General features: G+C 44.3%; 1 protein-coding gene across 1 annotated transcript in view; it reads left to right on the top strand.

The window, feature by feature from the left end:
- The first annotated feature begins 8,761 nt into the window (after positions 1-8,761).
- LOC128823076 (cystathionine beta-synthase-like) overlaps positions 8,762-19,944 on the top strand; it is a 59,150-nt gene continuing 47,967 nt past the window's right edge. Inside the window, 2 exon segments of the mRNA XM_054005160.1 lie at positions 8,762-9,091; positions 9,093-9,161. Of these exon segments, the coding sequence (XP_053861135.1) occupies positions 8,762-9,091; positions 9,093-9,161 (399 nt within the window).

Raw genomic sequence — 19,944 nt, 5'->3', positions numbered from 1 at the left:
CTACAACGGTAAGTCATGTATATGGAAATCAGCAAAACCCATATCTCATGATTCCATGTGTGTGTATCACAGGTCCAGTCTTTGTCCTCATTGATGTCAGGAGTGAACCCCCATAATACATGATCTTCCATGCTGATTTTCCTTAACAGTACAGTAGTGGTGTTTATCTGTAATGGTGGTCAATCTGCATACTTCACCCTTTTGTTCCTGGATTATTTTAAAATCTGTTTTAAAACATTTTTATATGTCAAATACACTCACTGCAGTTTGCACTAATTAGCACCCAGATCCAAAGGCAGCAAAGAGGTTTAGGCTTTTTCTGCACATACACATTGCCCTGGTTTAACTTAAATCAGTGTATAGCCCTGCGTAGCTGCTCTTTTAGTGATTTATTTCAGTCTAACTAAAACCTATTTCTAATCAACCTAAATTAAACTACTGTAAACCAGGTTTATATCTGAGTGCTCAAACAGCCTTTTTGTACCAATATGGCTATTTGAAATTGCACTTTTAATTAAACCAGTACAACTGTGTGTGAAGATGAGCCCTAATACCATTCACACAAATAAAGTGAACAGGATGTGGCCACTTACTGAACAGTCAAAACTTGGGAACTCTAAAGTCTCCTGTGCTGCACCTCCTGTGTCTCATTCCTGTTCTTGTAGACTACTCTATACAGGACAGGCTATGCCTCCCCCCCATCCTTTTAGTTCTTGGGGGTTCTGCCCACTGGTAAGTTTCTAGCCCTTGTATTGCAGAGAAGGACTTGAATGTATGTGATATTTCCTAACCACCATTATTTTATGCTTATCATCCACTTCCATCCTCCCAAGCCATCCAAAACTTGTTTTGGTGGCTGTTAAAAATTCTACATATTGAGCAAATTTGTGGCTGTGAGGTGCTAGGGCTGCTCATCATGTGGTTGAAACTGAGTTGGCTCTTTTGCTGAGCAGCCAATAGTAAACTTTGGCAACTAGGAGGAGCTACTCAATAACTAAGAGGCATCACCTGAACTAAGCACAAGATGGTTTTCCAGTTGTGGCTCAAATTGACTCTCTCAGTGGCCTTCACCATTTTTAGCTTCGATATTTGTAAAATGGGGATGATAATGAGGATTAATCATCACAACACACTACAAGGGAGTTAGTCACTGATTATAAAACCCTATATAAATGCAAAATATTGTTGTCCACTTTGGCCTGAACAGTTAACCACTATTTAGGGTTTTGCAGGGTTGTTTGTTAGGAGGAAAAACTGAGTGAGGTATATACTTTGGTGCAATCCTGTTTGCCTTAGTCTGCTATTCTGTGTAAATTTTAAATTGCCATTTTTCCTCCAAAAATTGGTGCATTGTGTGGCTTGATACCTTATTAAACCCCTAGGCAAGAACTGTGTGTAATGTTATGAATTGCTACATGTGCCTTGAAATTCCTTGTTTGATTATCACTGGTTTATTGGGTAGGAGTGGTGCTACTCCTTTTCAAATTGAAGTAGCTGCTGCTACTGGAGTGGGATGTATTTTCCACAGTGAGTGGGAGAGGTGAGATCAGATTGAATGAAAATGCTACTCCTGCAGGAACAGGGTGCTGCTGGCCTACTATCTTTATATTACATGTAAAACATCAATTAGAAATTCACTGCTTATTTGAATTATTGACATCACAAGGCTACTGTGGCAGCATGCTTGTGTCTTCCTTAGGTTGGAGACTGAGGCCCAGATCCTCAGAGGTATTTAGGTGCCAAACTGAAATCAATGGAAGTTAGGTGTCCAAATATCTTTGAAGGTCTAGCCTGAGTCCTTAAAGGGCTGCAACTGGAAGACTCCCTTCAGCAAAGCACTGAACATTTTGACCCCTGATACTGCATATGGATAAATCCAGTGGGACTACTCATATACTTAAAGTTAAGCATGAGTTTGAGTTTTTCCCTGGGTCAGGGCTTGAGTGCTCTGTTCCTTTCAGCAGCCAACCCTTGTTTGCCCATTAAACACAAAACCAAACGTTCTCATTTATTGTTGTGTGAAATGCTGTCAAATAATTTATTTCTACATATGTTCACTAATATCCCTCTAGGTCCTTCTGATGGCACCTATCACCAGAGTAACAGCAGCTGTCACAGATGCAGAGCTGGGGCACATATGACCCTGATCCTGCCTCCGTGTGGACAAAGGGGCCTGCCTGAACAAGTCCAGTTGCAGGATTGGGGCATATAGCTGTAGCTAGCTCCCTGGCTTGGTAGGGTGTGACAATGCGGTTCTGGCGGAACCCAACTGAGAGTGCCAACTCAGGACAAATTGCTCAAATAGAGCAGTTACAGCCCAAGGCTGGGGGTTTTTCCACCTCTAAGGCAAACCAAACCAGCCAGACTAGGAGGACTTCGGTCTCACCCCCTGGCTAACCGCAAGTCTCACAAGCAATCTCCTTAGACACTCCAGTTTCCCAGTATTACCACCAGTGCCACTCATTATGGGGACAAATGGTTATGAAAACCAATACCCCAGTAAAAGAAAAAGGTTCTCCTGATCCCAAAGGACCAAGCCCCAGACCCAGGTCAATATACAAATCGGATCTTACCCACAAATCACGCTGTTGCCAATCCTTTAGAATCTAAAATCTAAAGGTTTATTCATAAAAGGAAAAAGATAGAGATGAGAGATAGAATTGGTTAAATGGAATCAATTACATACAGTAATGGCAAAGTTCTTGGTTCAGGCTTGCAGCAGCGATGGAATGAACTGCAGGTTCAAATCAAGTCTCTGGAATACATCCCCCGCTGGGATGGGTCCTCAGTCCTTTGTTCAAAGCTTCAGCTTGTAGCAAAGTTCCTCCAGAGGTAAGAAGCAGGAATGAAGACCAGATGGAGATCAGGCATCAGCCTTATATAGTCTTTTCCAGGTGTAAGAACACCTCTTTGTTCTTACTGTGGAAAATTACAGCAAAATGGAGTCTGGAGTCACATGGGCCAGTCCCTGCATACTTTGCCGAGGTACAAGGCGTATCTGCCTTCTCTCAATGGGTCCATTGTATAGCTGATGGTCCTTAATGGGCCATCAAGCAGGCTAGGCAGAGCTAATCTCAGCTTGTCTGGGATGTCACCCAGAAGCATAGCATAAGTTTGCCATACAGACAGTATAGAGCCAATATTCATAACTTCGACTACAAAACTGATACACACATATAGACAGCATAATCATAACCAGTAAACCATAACCTTGTCCTAGACACCCCATTTGACCCCCTTTATACAAGATTTGGGTGCCACTACAGGACCTTGGTTGCAACAATGATCTATACGGTCCCAGTTTATGTCAATAACGTCACACCCCCAACGCAAAATTGATGCAGGAAGGGATGACACAAACATCACTGACTGCATCCCAAGAGCTCCCCATCCTGGGTTCTGTCTCACTACAGCTAGTATTGGGTTAGAAGCCGTACCAGTGTATAACAGAAATGGTTTATCAAAATCATGTTCAACCACATGATTGAACCTCTTTACAAACTCAAGGTAAAACTTAGTTAGAAAAATAGTGGATTGGATCTGCTCTGGCAGCATGGTTCCTGTATGTGTCATGTGATCTTGCCAAGAGCTAAAGAAAACTGCTACTTTATCCATACAAGCTCGGGCAAATGTTTGGAACCCAATTAACATCGAATAAATGCAGATATTAATGTTCTTCATAGTCCAGGAATCTTGGCATTTAGCCATGAAAGCAATATGGTAGTGTGCCTCAGTCTTCCTTTTCATACAGCACATTAGGTCTGGAATGTCTTTTCCCCTGTGAAAAGTTCCCATATTGTTTATAGGCATTACCTGTGAAACCCCAGTGTAACAAGGCCTTTTAACATAACGTGTGTTCTCATGTATTCCTTTTAACATGTTCAAGGGATTTTCCAAAAGATTAGGCACATTGTACATTTTTACAGTTTGTGGCAATAGCAACACATTCATTACAAAATTTAGCAATAACAACAAGTTCATTGCAAGTGTCCATCTACAGTCATGTTTGTCATGCCACCCCTTTGGCTCAATACCATTGGAGTTTGGGCATTTTAGGGTTAACCTGTGGCTTCCCTTTGCAAAATTCAGTTTTCTCTTTCCTCCTTGTCCTGCAGGATCAAACCCCGATTCCTCTTGCTTAACAGAATTCACTGGCTGATGGGGTGGGCCCTCTGTGCTAACAGCTATTAGCAAGTCCTTCCTTTCCCAGCCAGGCAAGTAATTTGCACTACCCCAGACCAGAGCCAGTCCACCAGTTTTCATATTCGTAACTGCTATCATCTCCAAGGCTGGACTCTGTCTTAAAGAGATACCACACAAATCCAAAAAGTCTGCGGGTGAGAGTTTGCTTGCTCTCCCCCTCATCCTCAAGCATTTAGCCATAAAACTGCTCTGCTCTGACACATCAGTAACCAAATCTGTCCTCAAACCCTGAAGCACAAACTGCTCATTTAAAGAATCAGAAAGGAGACATTCCTGTTCCAACACCATTGTCTCCCCAACAAGTTGGCCCCACACAGCCACTTGGTTATAGGGCTGCCTCAATTCCTTAACAACTTTTACTTCCTCTGAGACCTTCTCAAAGCTACCCACACTGGATCTTTTAAAAGGAAAGTCAGTGGATCCATTCACAACAGACAATTTTTGGCTGCTAGGAACTGAAACTTCCTTGATTAAATCACTCTCACACCCTTCAGTTGCAGGGAACTGCTTGCACCGAGTACCATGAGGAATCCTTTCTCCAGGAGCTTTTCTAAGCAGCAATTCACCCCTCTCAGAAATTCTGCCCTTACCCTCTTCACCTAGGGCTTGCCCTAAAGGAACACTTTCCTGAGCAACAACAGACTCTGTCTGGGTCTTACTTACATTCAGGATCACCTTTGGCCCATCAGGCAGATCTCTACACAATCCCCTTTCAGGCGAACCCATAGACTTCCTAGATAAAAGGTTAGAAATACTTCCCTTCTCTTTGCCACACACAAGCTTAGGAATTTTTTCCTTTTTGCTACAAGTTGTTAAACTGTCCGTAGGTACCACAACCAAATTACCTTTCTGCTCTCCTTGTGCCCTGGCTAGGGTATCACCCTGATCAGACAGAGTTGTTACACCCTTCTCCAACCACACATGAGCAACAGGCAAAATACAAGCACCAGAATTGTCTGGTCTCTGGGATTTTGCTAAGACACTAACTGGATGCAACCTAGTTATGGTGCCATTCTCCCCAGCAGATGCAAACTTAGGACCATTCCCTTCCTGGGCTTTAGTTGAATCCAGAACCAACTCTGAGACAACTAAATTACTCTCAACCATCACAGGCCGAAAGGCACCTTCTGTCTGCTCCACAGACAAAAAAGAGTTGGAGACGCATTTTCCTTTACTAGACATACGGTTTGGGATTTCATTTCCCTTGTCCCAGCATACCGGGCTGTTCACAGACAACTGCTTGGAGACTGGGGTAGCTTCCTCCATAGGCAAGTCAATACCCCTGACAGACACAGGCACATTTCCTTCACTGTCACTATTCTTCGCACAGGAAACAGCTAAGGTATAGGGACACTCATCTTCCACTCTCCTTGCCTTCCCAAACTGCTGACTAGATAAAGCCATCAGCTCACAAGACTGCCTAGGCTCATCCAAAATCTCCTTGTTCTCCTCTCCCTTCGCTTGATCTAATTCCAGATTTACTTCTGAGACATTAGATAGACATTCAGAAACTTCATTCACAGCCAAACAGCTACTTTCCAAAGACAAACTTTTGGAGAAACCTTCCATAGGCACAACCTTAGGATCAATCCTCTCTTGTGCCTGGTTTGTATTAACTTGACTGACCATAGCTTTAATATCATTTCCAATCATAATATCCTTAGGGATTATGTCTTTTACTCCCACAACCATGGTGCCCTCCAATCCCTTCCATTTCAGGTGGATTTTAGCCAAAGGCACCCTGACAAAATACTTAGATAAGGCTACAACAGTTATATCTTCACCTGGCAAATAATCTTCCTTCCTGACAAGACTTGCTTTAACCAGAGTAATATCTGCTGCGGTGTCCCTCCATGCCATACACCTCACTCCATTCACTTCTGCACTGCTAATAAACTCTGCATTATTTCCCCCATATTTAGCTTTAATGTGAGTTTTAAGGTCAAATTCTTCCGAGACCACAGAAACAGCATTTGCACACAGGGCACCAATGCTGGGCTCTGTGTGGCTTGCCTGTGAGTTTACAACAACAGGGTTAGCATTGGCCGTGGCATTTGGGGTTGCTGGTTTTGGGCTGCCCTTCAGTGTCGGGCAGTCTGGTCTCATGTGGCCCAGGATACCACAGTGATAGCATGTAACCTGTTCCGTCCTGGGATGTGAGTTCCTACCCTCCGGGCCCCCTTGAACCCTGTTTTGGGTATGGGCATCCGCAATCTCTGCTGCCCGTAGGACTGACTCAGGGTCCCTGTCACACACAGCTGCTCTCACATTGTCAGGCACAATGTCTAAGAACTGTTCCAAAGTTATTAAATCCAGCAGTTTTTCAAAACTCCCATGAACCTTGGCTCCCATAACCCACTTTTTAACAAAACCCATCAGCTTATGAGCACATTCTACAAAAGTACAATCCTTAGACATTTTAAACTCTCTAAACTTAACTCTGTAAGATTCAGGAGTAACCTTGAACCGCCTTAACACAGAATCCTTAAACCGCTCATAATTTAAGGCTTCTTGTTCCCCCAAGTCATTGAATACCTCCCTGGCTTTTCCAGTCAGTCTGGTCAGCAGGACAGGCATTCGCTGACCCTCGGGGATCTGGTACAGATTGCAGAGGCGTTCAAAGGTAGACAAAAACTCCTCTATATCCTCAGTATCATTGTAAATGGGACACATCCTTTCCCAGTTTTTCTCATGGTGGGGGGGAAGTGGAGTACCAGGTGGGGATGACTTTCTCCGCTCTTCCAGTACTTGGAGTTGAAGTCTGGCAGTCTCCTGTTCCATCCTGTGAGTCTCCTGCTCCATCCTGTGAGTCTTCTGCTCAGCAGCAAGCAGTCTCCTGTTCCATCCTGTGAGTCTCCTGCTCAGCAGCAAGCAGCTCTAGACGTCCCTTACGAGCTCTCTCTTCTCTCTCATCAGCCTCCTTCTTTCTTTGATCAGCTTCTTTCTCTCTCTCAGCAGCCTCTTTCTCTCTCTCAGCAGCCTCTTTCTCTCTCTCTCTTTCTAATTCTGCTATTTTTTGCTTCTCCAGCAATCGAAGATCTGCTAGCTTCTGTTCATGCTCAAATTGCAGTTGACTTGTCACCCTTTGCATCCTAATTTTTTCTGCATCTTCTGCAGCCTCAGGTAAGGGCTGTGCTCTTGCCCCCTGATCACTGGCTATTAACAGATTTCTCAGTTCTTCCTTTGTAGCTTTCTTTCTAAAGCTTATCCTCTTTTCTGAACACAACTTTTCCAGGGCTTTTTTGCCAAGTCCCTCATATGCTCTTTGCTCAGCCATTGCAGCAGCTCTTTAACCAACAAAACTCTCAATCCCAAAATTCAAATTTGGATAGCGTGGGGTTCTGACCCAAAGCTTAATTGACCTGGTTCTGTGGATCCAAGCACGACTACGCCACTGTGACAATGCGGTTCTGGCGGAACCCAACTGAGAGTGCCAACTCAGGACAAATTGCTCAAATAGGGCAGTTACAGCCCAAGGCTGGGGTTTTTTCCACCTCTAAGGCAAACCAAACCAGCCAGACTAGGAGGACTTCGGTCTCACCCCCTGGCTAACCGCAAGTCTCACAAGCAATCTCCTTAGACACTCCAGTTTCCCAGTATTACCACCAGTGCCACTCATTATGGGGACAAATGGTTATGAAAACCAATACCCCAGTAAAAGAAAAAGGTTCTCCTGATCCCAAAGGACCAAGCCCCAGACCCAGGTCAATATACAAATCGGATCTTACCCACAAATCACGCTGTTGCCAATCCTTTAGAATCTAAAATCTAAAGGTTTATTCATAAAAGGAAAAAGATAGAGATGAGAGATAGAATTGGTTAAATGGAATCAATTACATACAGTAATGGCAAAGTTCTTGGTTCAGGCTTGCAGCAGCGATGGAATGAACTGCAGGTTCAAATCAAGTCTCTGGAATACATCCCCCGCTGGGATGGGTCCTCAGTCCTTTGTTCAAAGCTTCAGCTTGTAGCAAAGTTCCTCCAGAGGTAAGAAGCAGGAATGAAGACCAGATGGAGATCAGGCATCAGCCTTATATAGTCTTTTCCAGGTGTAAGAACACCTCTTTGTTCTTACTGTGGAAAATTACAGCAAAATGGAGTCTGGAGTCACATGGGCCAGTCCCTGCATACTTTGCCGAGGTACAAGGCGTATCTGCCTTCTCTCAATGGGTCCATTGTATAGCTGATGGTCCTTAATGGGCCATCAAGCAGGCTAGGCAGAGCTAATCTCAGCTTGTCTGGGATGTCACCCAGAAGCATAGCATAAGTTTGCCATACAGACAGTATAGAGCCAATATTCATAACTTCGACTACAAAACTGATACACACATATAGACAGCATAATCATAACCAGTAAACCATAACCTTGTCCTAGACACCCCATTTGACCCCCTTTATACAAGATTTGGGTGCCACTACAGGACCTTGGTTGCAACAATGATCTATACGGTCCCAGTTTATGTCAATAACGTCACATAGGGAAAAAAATTATTTTAGTCCTATTCCTTCTATAGTGGATGCTGGTGCTTATGTGATGGGCTAAAGGGATAGACCTAGGATGTGTCCTCTCACCAGGCAGCCAGAAGGCTGGATGCTGCTGGCTCTGAGCTCACACTGTGGCCTGGGCCTCGCAAACAAACTGGCCGGCCACAGCCTCCCACAGCGGGCTCTCAGCCCCCTCGCTAAACACACGCACAGGAAAGAACTTGCGCAGGGCCAGGGCAGCGACTCTGCTTTTCTATTGGTGGGGCGTGTCCCCCCCCTCCGCCCACGGCCCGGCCAATCAGCGCGCGTTCCCTCTCCAAAAGCTAGCGAGGGTAACGACTGGGAGAATTCCCTTCGCACACGCGCAGGGAAACAGCTGGGGGGCGGCGGCTGCTGCGGGCCGGGGCGTCTTATCCACGCGCAGTGGGACTCCGGCTGCTGCTGCCGCCGCTTGTCTCTTCCTGTCAGTCCAAGTAAGTGCAAGCGGTAGAGCTGCCGCTGCGGCGAGCAGCTGAGAGCAGATGGGAGAGCTCGGATGGGGGTAGCGGGGTGAGGGACAAGGGGACTGGGCAGCCCGAGTGGGCTTCACGTTGGCTGGAGAGATGCACCGCACTGCCGGGGGTTCGTCGTTGTTGCCTGAGCTACGTGTTCTTTGCGGGGGTGTCCCTTTCCTGCCAGTTTCCGATTGCATCAGTTTGTGCTGCAGGCACCAGCTGGTAGATGGGATTGTAAGAGGTCAGGTCACCCAGGTGGTAGTAGTTACGATGACGAATAGGTTCCGCTTCCCCCTCTCTTTTTCTTTTCTCTTTTCGTCTGATTTGGAGATTTCCCGAATGGGAGCGAAAGCATTCTGTGTGCCCCGGCCCCGCGCCATCGTTACATCACTATATTTCTCTTCTCCTCTCTCTTCCCCCCTCCCCCCCCCCCCCCCATGCAGACAATGGTGGAGATTGGCATCAACAGCCTCTCATGCTGGATGGTGTAGGGTAGGGGTTCTCAAGGGTTGGGACCCCTTGGGGATCCACCCCAAACCCTGCTTTGCATCCAGCATTTATAATGATGTTAAATATATTTTAAAAAGCCCTTTTAATGTATAAGGGGGGGGTCGCACTCAGAGGTTTGCTGTGTGAAAGGGGTCACCAGTACAAAAGTTTGAGAACTACTGCTGTAGGGTGAACGTTGATCTGATGGTTGGAGTTGGGGAACAAAGCTGTCTAGTTCTTCAAAAAGAAAAACAGGAGTACTTGTGGCACCTTAGAGACTAACAAATTTATTAGAGCATAAGCTTTCGTGGACTACAACCCACTTCTTCGGATGTAGTCCACGAAAGCTTATGCTCTAATAAATTTGTTAGTCTCTAAGGTGCCACAAGTACTCCTGTTCTTCTTTTTGCGGATACAGACTAACAGGGCTGTTACTCTGAAACCTGTCTAGTTCTTGTTACTTTGTCCTCTGGTCTTTAGGCAATTAACTGCATGAAATAAACCACTTGTGCTGGTTGAAATCTGGAGAATGTTATCCTGGTGGATGAGATTTTGACCAAATGCCATGATACATAATCTGTATATTGATGTGTGACAGTGTTAGTCTGGCACATACAGATACCAAGGTGCCAAGTTCTAGTCATCTTTTATTCCAAGTCTTGCTGAAATCCGTGGTGCTCCTAATATGCTGCACTAGAAACAGGAGCTGCTTTAGGCACCTAGTGCGAACTAGAGTTACAGATAGCTTTTGCAGATGGGATGAGTGGATAGCTTTCTCCAGTTACAGTTCAGAGGGTAAATGGTGTTTGATCGGATTTTGTTCTGGCAAAATTCCAATGTATTAAATTCTAGTGTTTTTAAGATGGGTAAAGCTAATTAGAACATGATGCAATCTGCTGCACAGTAGAGAGACCATTGCTGGATGGGAAAAGCCTCTTATCAAGATGATCTCTTGTGTATTAACTTATCAAAAATCTTATTTGCTGTATTCATCTCAGTAGAACTTATCCTGATAAAAGGATAGTAAATACTGTTTTTCCACAGGGGGGTGGGTGGGTGTGTGTATTTTTAAAATGTATTTGGAGGTTATTTTGTTTCTTGGGGTGAGCAGAAAAACAGAAGGTGTAGGGAAATACTCGATAGCAATGGATGATTTGCAAGTAATATCGATTAATGGAAGGCTTGTGGTGCCCAGGGGTTAACATTTTTGTGGGAGAGCCACTAGAAATGTAAAGAAAAGCACAAATTTGGAGGGGAAGACTGGGAGTTGACTACTGGGAAGCCTACATCTGTTATCAAGTGAATCTCCTTTGCCTGTTTGATAGCATATAGGTCATGTTTGGCTGCTTTGTTGTGTTACTGTTCCAGTTTCTCTCCCTGTCCCTTACAAGCTTGGCACTAATACTTTGTCTGACCATACTGGGCTTCCCTCTGCCAAAAACATGAGGGCTCTTAAATGTTCTTCTTACAACACTTGTGTAGCTTGTTAAGGCTGGGGAATATGTTTTGTGTGGTTTTATACAGCCCCCGGTACAGTGGGGCCCTGAATATGATTGGAGCCCCTGAGAGCTACCACAGTAAAAATGATTATTATAATGCCAATAAAACAGTATTGAATTGACCAGTAATAGATCTGATTATCCCCCCCCTTTTTAAATAAATACAGTCCCTCATTTTTTCTGTATATCCCATATCTTTCTAAGGACTTGGTCCTGCAAGATGCTGAGCATGCTGGCCCTAATCCAATGAAGCAATTAACCATGTGCTTCACCTTTAAATAAGAAATTGTCCTATTTATGCCAATGGGACTCTGGTGAATTGGAGTCAGTGCTCAGCACCATGCAGGACTGAGCACTCAATAAGGGGAAGGAAATTCCAGAGTAGTGAGGGGAGTGAAACAAGGGCCTGGTGACCTCATATATCATGAGAATAAAATGGGGGAGGGGCAAGATGGAGGGAGAGAAATTGGGATGGGGAAACAAGCATGTGCTGCTGGGTGAAAGTGTGTGGTGTGGTGTGTGGTTTTTTTTTTTTTTATAAAACTCAGAGTTGCTTAGTCTAGTAATTCCGGGACTAAGAAACCCCACCATGCACAAAGTTAAATGAGATCGTTGCATACTGTTGCTTGAACAAGTTTTATATGCTTTAATGCAAATGCTTGGGGGATTCGGTTACCACAATTCTACCTTTATTGAGTGTGACTCAGCAACTCTTAAGTCTGTAATTTACCACATACCATTGTGTGTGGGGTTGGAAAAGGAGGTGTGTAATTCAATGCTTCTGTTTCAGTCACCTTGGTGATGCAACAGCACTGCTCTAAAAATAAAGACAAAATCCTGCTTTTTTGTTTGAATATGGGTTTGAAGTTGTTACAGTGGATTTGTTATGATGTAGCTCTGCTTTTTGGCAAGCTTGCTTCAGCGCTGTCTCTCTGCCAAGGAGACAGGTGATTGTCTGTTATGCTTTAACACATTAAGGGAATTTATGTTTAAAATCTAACTTGAGGGTATTATACAGTGTTTAGTGGCTCCTGATAATTTTAATTTCTTGAGGTGTTGGATTACAAGAAATGTCTCAACCACATGACTTGTAAGGGGAGCCCCTAGAAATGATTTGCTCTCATTTTTAAAGAACAGTGCTGTCGAGTTAGTTTAATTTTCTGGCTAGTCCACTCACTACCGCTAATCTAAACTGTTTTCATGAGAAGCATTATGACGTACTTCTCTGTATTTGCATCAAGCTCCTATTGTATCTGAGGCTTTGTCTTTATGCAAACTTAAACTTGTTTAACTAAGTCTGATTGTTCTGGGTGTGGTGTGTGGTTTTTTTTTTTTTTTTTTTTTTGACTGACTGACTTAAGCTGATTCAACTTAATGTGGATAAACTTAATTTCATTTTTAAACCTGGAGAGCCAGTTATAAACAGCTATGCATATCCAACTAGGGATTTTCACTGGTGTAACTAAATCACACCTTTAGTTAAACCAACTAGCTCAAGGGCGGGCACAGACAGCAGCAGCCATGAGCCAAGCAGCGGGGGACACAATGCAGATGATTGCATGTGGAAGCTGCGGTATGTACATGGTGCTAGCGGGGGAGCCTGAACAGAGGTATGTCTGCATGAAGTGCTGCCTAATAGAGCTGCTGGAAGAAAAGATCCAAGGTTTGGAGATGCAGATAGATACCCTGGTAGAGTTTAGAAGGGGGATCGAGCAGCTGATGGAGAAAAGGCAAGGAGTGGCTGAAGGGGAATGCTCAAGGGTACAGGTGAAAGCAGGGGCAAAGGCCTGTGGGGGGGGGGGGAAGGCCAGGGGGAGAACAAGGGCAGTGGAAGCATGTGACCATGAGAAGCAGGCCAAGGAAAAGGAGGGCCAGTGAAGGAGAAATAGAGCTCAGGAACAGGTTTGGGTGTTTGGAAAACGAGGAAGGAGTGCAGCAGGTGGTAACTGAGGGTGGGAGGGTGAGGAAGAAGAGAAGAGCAGCTAGTCCCATAGAAAGGGGGGAGGAGTTGATGGAGACAGCACCAAATCTGGGCCCCGGGAGGATACAGGATGGCATAAGGGGGATTATAAGGGAAAATAGGAATGGGAAAATTGCAACTAGAGGGAACAGGGGATAGATTAGTAGATCGCACTGTCACCGGGCAAAGGCAGGTTTACTTGATTGGGGACTCCTGATTGAGGAGGTTAGACAGGCCTGTGACCAGGGCGGACACAGAGAACAGAAGGGTGTGCTGTCTATCGGGCGCTAAGATACGGGATGCGGACCTGTGGTTGAAAAGGATCCTAAAAGGAGCAGGTAAGAACCTCTTGATCATCCTTCACGTAGGAATGAATGACACGGTTAGGTTCTCGCTGGAGAGAATCAAGGGAGATTATGTCAGGCTGGGGAAGATGCTTAAGGAAATCGAGGCTCAGATCATCTTCAGTGGGATTCTGCCTGTTCCTAGAGAAGGGCAGCAAAGGGGTGACAGGATTGTGATGATAAATAGTTGGCTAAGGGAGTGGTGCTATAAAGAGGGCTTTGGGATGTATGGCCACTGGGAGGCTTTCGGGGACAGAAATCTGTTCTCACAGGACGGACTTCACCTAAGTAGGGAAGGAAATAGACTTCTGGGAGGGAGGCTGGCTCATCTCATCAAAAGAGCTTTAAACTAGGAATTTGGGGGAGACAGTTGGGAGATGTCCAGTTAATCTCCACACCAGATTATAACATTGAGAGGGAGGACAATGAGATAAGAACGGATAAAGCCAGGGGGAAGAGATTGGACATAAGGAGGAGAGGGAGGATGGATACTAGACTAATAGGTCATACTGGCGGTACGGTGTCTGTACCAAATTGGACAACGAATGTGAGAGAGGCCAAACGGCATAAATTAAGATGTTTATACACCAATGCAAGAAGCCTAGGTAACAAAATGGAGGAATTGGAGCTCCTGGTCCGAGAAATGAAACCGGATATCATAGAAATAACCGAAACGTGGTGGAACGGTAGTCATGACTGGAGTACAGGTATGGAAGGGTATGTGCTGTTTAGGAAAGACCAGAACAAAGGCAAAGGTGGGGGAGTAGCATTGTATGTCAATAATGAGGTAAACTGTAAAGAAATAATAAGTGATGGAATGGATAAGACTGAGTCTCTGGGCAATACTCACACTGGGTAAAAGAACTACTAGAGCCTCCCCTGGGATAGTGCTTGGGGTGTGCTATAGACCGCTGGGATCTATCCTGGATATGGACAGAGAACTCTTTAATGTTTTTAGGGAAGTAAATACTAATAGGAACTGTGTAATCATGGGAGACTTTAACTTCCCGGATATAGATTGGGGAACAAATGCTAGTAACAATAATAGGGCTCAGATTTTCCTAGACGTGATAGCTGATGAATTCCTTCATCAAGTAGTTGCTGAACCGACGAGGGGGGATGCCATTTTAGATTTGGTTTTGGTGAGTAGTGAGGACCTCGTTGAGGAAATGGTTGTAGGGGACAACCTTGGCTCAAGTGATCATGAGCTAATTCGGTTTAAACTAAATGGAAGGATTAACAGAATTAAATCGGAGACTAAGGTTTACGATTTCAAAAGGGCTAACTTTAATAAATTAAGGCGACTAGTTAGGGAAGTGGATTGGACTAACATATTTATGGATCTAAAGGTGGAAGGCGCCTGGGATTATTTCAAGTTGAAGTTGCAGGAGTGTCGGAGGCCTGTATCCCGAGAAAGGGAAAACGGTTCATGGGCAGGAGATTTAGACCAAGCTGGATGAGCGAGCATCTCAGAGAGGTGATTAAGAAAAAACAGAAAGCGTACAAGGAGTGGAAGATGGGAGGGATCAGCAAAGAAACCTACCTTATTGAGGTCAGAGCATGTAGAGATGGAGTGAGAAAGGCCAAAAGCCGTGTAGAGTGCACCTTGCGAGGGGAATTAAAACCAATAGTAAGAGGTTGTATAGCCATATAAATAGGAAGAAAACAAAGAAAGAAGTGGGACCGCTTAAGATTGTAGATGGAGTGGAGATTAAGGATAATCTAGGCATAGCACAATGTCTAAACGAATATTTTGCATCGGTCTTTAATGAGGTTAATGAAGGGCTTAGGAATAGTGGCAGCATGATGGATGGGAATAAAGGGGGGGGGGGGTTGACATTACCGTATCCGAGGTAGAAGCCAAACTCGAACAGCTTAATGGGACTAAATCGGGCGGACCGGATGATCTTCATCTGAGAATATTAAAGGAACTGGCGTGAGAAATTGCAAGCACGTTAGCGATAATTTTTAATGAATCGGTAAACTCGGGGGTGGTACCGTTTGACTGGAGAATAGCTAATGTGGTTCCTATTTTCAAGAAGGGGAAAATAAGTGACCCAGGTAACTACAGGCCTGTTAGTTTAACATCTGTAATATGCAAGGTCTTGGAAAAAATTTTGAAGGAGAAAGTAGTTAAGAACCTTGAGGTCAGAGGCAATTGGGACAAATTACAACACGGTTTTACGAAAGGTAGATCTTGCCAAACCAACCTGAACTCCTTCTTTGAGAAAGTAACAGATTTTTTAGATAAAGGAATTGCGGTGGATCTAATATACCTCGATTTCAGCAAAGCGTTTGATACGGTACCGCATGAGGAATTATTGGTTTAATTGGAAAAGATGGGGATCGATATGAAAATCCAGAGGTGGATAAAGAACTGGTTAAAGGGGAGACTGCAGCGGGTTGTACTGAAAGGTGAACTGTCAGGTTGGAGGGAGGTTACCAGTGGAGTTCCCCAAGGTTCGGTTTTGGGTCCGATTTTATTTAATCTATTTATTACTGACCTCGGAACCGAATGTAGGAGTGTGCTGATAAAGTTTGCGGATGACACAAAGTTGGGAGGTATTGCCAATTTGGAGAAGGATCGGGATATCCTGCAGGGAGATTTGGATGACCTTGTAAACTGGAGCAATAGTAATAGGATGAAATTTAATAGTGAGAAGTGTAAGGTTATGCATTTAGGGATGACTAACAAGAATTTTAGTTATAAGCTGGGGATGCTTCGGTTGGAAGTAACGGAAGAGGAGAAGGACCTCTGAGTCCTGGTTGATCGCAGGATGACGATGAGTCGGCAATGTGACGTGGCCGTGAAAAAAGCTAATGTGGTCTTGGGATGCATTAGGTGAGGTATTTCTAGTAGGGATAAGGAGGTGCTGGTTCCGTTATACAAGGCACTGGTGAGACCTCATTTGGAGTACTGTGTGCAGTTCTGGTCTCCCATGTTTAAAAAGGATGAATTCCAACTGGAACGGGTACAGAGAAGGGCCATTAGGATGATCCGAGGAATGGAAAACCTGTTGTATGAAAGGAGACTCGAGGAGCTCGGTTTGTTTACCTTAACCAAAAGAAGGCTGAGGGGGGATATGATTGCTCTCTCTACATATATCAGAGGGATAAATACCAGAGAGGGAGAGGAGTTATTTCAGCTCAGTACTAATGTGGACACGAGAACAAATGGATATAAACTGGCCGTCGGGAAGTTTAGGCTTGAAATTAGGCGAAGGTTTCTAACCATCAGAGGGGTGAAGTTCTGGAACAGCCTTCCGAGGGAAACAGTGGGGGGCGAAAGACCTCTCTGGCTTTAAGATTAAGCTTGATAAGTTTATGGAGGGGATGGTTTGGTGGGATAACGTGATTTTAGTCAATAGGTCAATAACGTGCCATTGCTAGTAATTAGTAACAATGGTCAATGATGGGATATTAAAAATTACTACAGAGAACTTTTTCCGGAGGGTCTGGCTGGAGAGTCTTGCCCGCATGCTCGGGGTTCAGCTGATCACCATATTTGGGGTCGGGAAGGAATTTTCCTCCAGGGTAGATTGGCAGAGGCCCTGGAGGTTTTTCGCTTTCCTCCGCAGCATGGGGCAGAAGTCGCTTGCTGGGCAGGGGTCGCTTGCTGGAGGATTCTCTGCGACTTGAAGTCTTTAAATCATGATTTGGGGACTTCAACAGCTGAGTCAAGGGAGAGAATTATTCCAGGAGTGGGTGGGTCAGCTTTTGTGGCCTGCATCATGCGGGAGGTCAGACTAGATGATCATAATGGTCCCTTCTGACCTTAAAATCTGAGTCTATGAGTAAGTTTGTGTGCCGACTAGGTCTGAGAGTGCCTTACTTTTAGGCTTTCCTGCAAGAAACAGGTAATCCAGAACTGCTAACTTCAACTCTGTTCAGTAGGGACAGGTGCCCCTTTCCACCAGCATTCATCACAGATATTGCCCAAGTAAGAGATGTAGCATAGGACCTTGGAACAGTAGCTGTTGTTTAGTGAATTGCATGTGGAACTAGGAATTGAGATCAGAATTCTATTTCTGGCTCTCTGTAACCTTGGGTGAGTCACTTAATCTTCTCTGTGTCCATTTCCCCACTTGTACAATGGAAGGAATAATACTTCCCTCCCTAAGCTTTGTAAAGTACTCTGAGATCTCTACATTAAGGGCATTATAGAAGTGCAGAGTATGTCTACATATTTATGCACTGGGGAGGAAAGGTCAGATCTGCTTTTAGTATAAACAAAAGTAGTCTACTTAAATACAGAATTGGATAATGAAAGTTACTATCTCCAGATTACGGACAGAAACTTTCCAGTCTCTCTTCTCTAATGCTCTCATGCTTTGATATTTGTAGGGGTAGGGTTGCCAATTTTGGTTGAACGTATTCCTGGAGGTTTCATCAAATGACAGTCTTTAATTAAAAGATTAATCTTTAATTTCTGAAGACTCCGTACAATCCAGGAGGGTTGGCAACCCTATACAGGAGTCTTGTTATGCAGAAAATCTGTTGGACTGTTTTTTTTTTTTTTTTAATAAGTCAGCAAGGTGATCTGACACACCCTCAAACTTCATGAAGTCATGATACTACTCAGTACACCAGTCTCTCTAGCTCCAGATCTGTGTGCAGGCAGTCCTCTTTTCTGTGTGAAGTGTTAACATGGGACATTTTGCTGAACTTACTCTTGGTAGTCTTGCATCCAGTGTTCACCATTACTTTGCCATCAATCCTAGTTTTAACATCCTGGTAATATTAAAGGGGCAGGGGGAAAATATAGGTTTTATTTCAAGCCACAGAGGAGGACTTGGATATATCCGTTCAGCACTGAGGAAGAATGATGTTGATGCAGGGAAACACCAGTGCATTCATCTTCATCTATAGGATAAGACTGTTGCGAGAGAATTGGACTGAACAGCTTTGAACTCTGGGATCCTCTAAAAGCTCCTCTGTACCTCTCTTGAGATGTACCTCTTCCACAGAGCCATAGTGTAATTCAGGTAGGCCCCACTCCAGCAAAGCACATGAGTAGACCCTTTGGCGTCAATTGGACTATTTCTTAAGGTTAAGCATATGCTGAGTCATGGCCCTAAAGTCCTTCCTGAGCTTGCCTCTTGTGAGTGTTTATAAGTCACCAATTGCTGCAATATCAGAGTACCACAGTTCTTGGAAAACCACAGTTTTACACTAGTTTAATTAGGCCTCAGATTTCTCTGCTTTCCTGCTTCGCTACCCACAGTACAGTCATGTCATCTCTTCTGTGTCATGAGGCACTGATTGGCTGTTGCCTGGGATGTAACAGGACAGTTTCTTCTAGCACTGGGAGAAGGGTGCATTCTTAACCAGAGCACTCTTCTCCATGCTTTGTTTCTAGAATGTGACTTTTAGGCCAACACAGAGTGCTTTTGACTCTGCTCCCATTGAGGTCAATTAAAGTTTTTTTCATTGACTTCAATGAGAGCAGGGTAAGGCCAGCTCAGAGTGCTTTTGAGAATCCCACCCCTAACACTCCAGGAACAAATTGATTAAGAATTGCAGTATCAGCAGTACTTGTGCCTGCCTCTGAAGATCTAGGCAATGAAAAATGATGGCCTTTCCAGAATTCATGTAATGTTATACTAATAAGTTAGTGTTGCACTTATCAGCAGACAAAGCATTTTCTCTCCTGATGACTTGCAGATACTAAATGGCTGCAGCTGATTCTTGTATCATTCCTTAAATAGCTGTTAGAATGCATAGAAAACCAAACTTGTGTTATGCTACTAAAAATAAAAGTAATATCTTAACAGAGAGAAAAAAGGCCTTGCTAACTGATCTGACTCAAATGTTTGGGGCCATTAGATACTGACATCAAATTTCTCTTTCCATCTTCCACCCTTTTCTGTAGCAAACTCAAGTCAAGAACGAGGATAAGTGGTAGAGAAATATAGTCCCATTCTCCAGACAAGGCACGATGGAGTCCTGCATCCCACCTTCTACTTGGCATTCAGCCCTTAGATCGCCATCAGATCTCACTTGTAAACCGTTTGTGTGGTGTTTTTTTTTTTTTTTTTTTGTGTGTGTGTGTTTTTGGGACAACTTAGCTTCAGGTGCGACATTAGATGCTATGTGTGTGATTTATTTATTTTTAATTTTGCAAATGTTTAACACGTGCACACTGCATCAGATAAATAGCCTTGGAAACTGACTTCTTGTACAGCGGGGGAAAAGTACAGTGCAGGCAGTGTCAAGAACAGCTTCCTAGCCTGGTCTTGAACCCTGTTCTGTAGGGACCTTCTCTAGAGACAGAATGGCATTTGAGTTTTCCTTCGGTCTGAATTCCCCGTGGAGGTGCTAGTTAGGATGTGGATGGTTGTCACACTGGTGATCTCAGTCTAGATCCCAATGATCACACAGTGACAACTTTTAGCCACTGCGGACATGGTTGGGACTCAAACTGGTGCACTAGAGATCTCACCAGTAACCTCATGAGCCACCCTACTGGC

Source organism: Malaclemys terrapin, chromosome 1, assembly GCF_027887155.1.
Source record: "Malaclemys terrapin pileata isolate rMalTer1 chromosome 1, rMalTer1.hap1, whole genome shotgun sequence".
In the NCBI taxonomy this organism is placed as follows: domain Eukaryota; kingdom Metazoa; phylum Chordata; order Testudines; family Emydidae; genus Malaclemys; species Malaclemys terrapin.
Note: the sequence above shows the minus strand (reverse complement) of the source record. Positions and strands in the feature narration are given on the sequence as shown.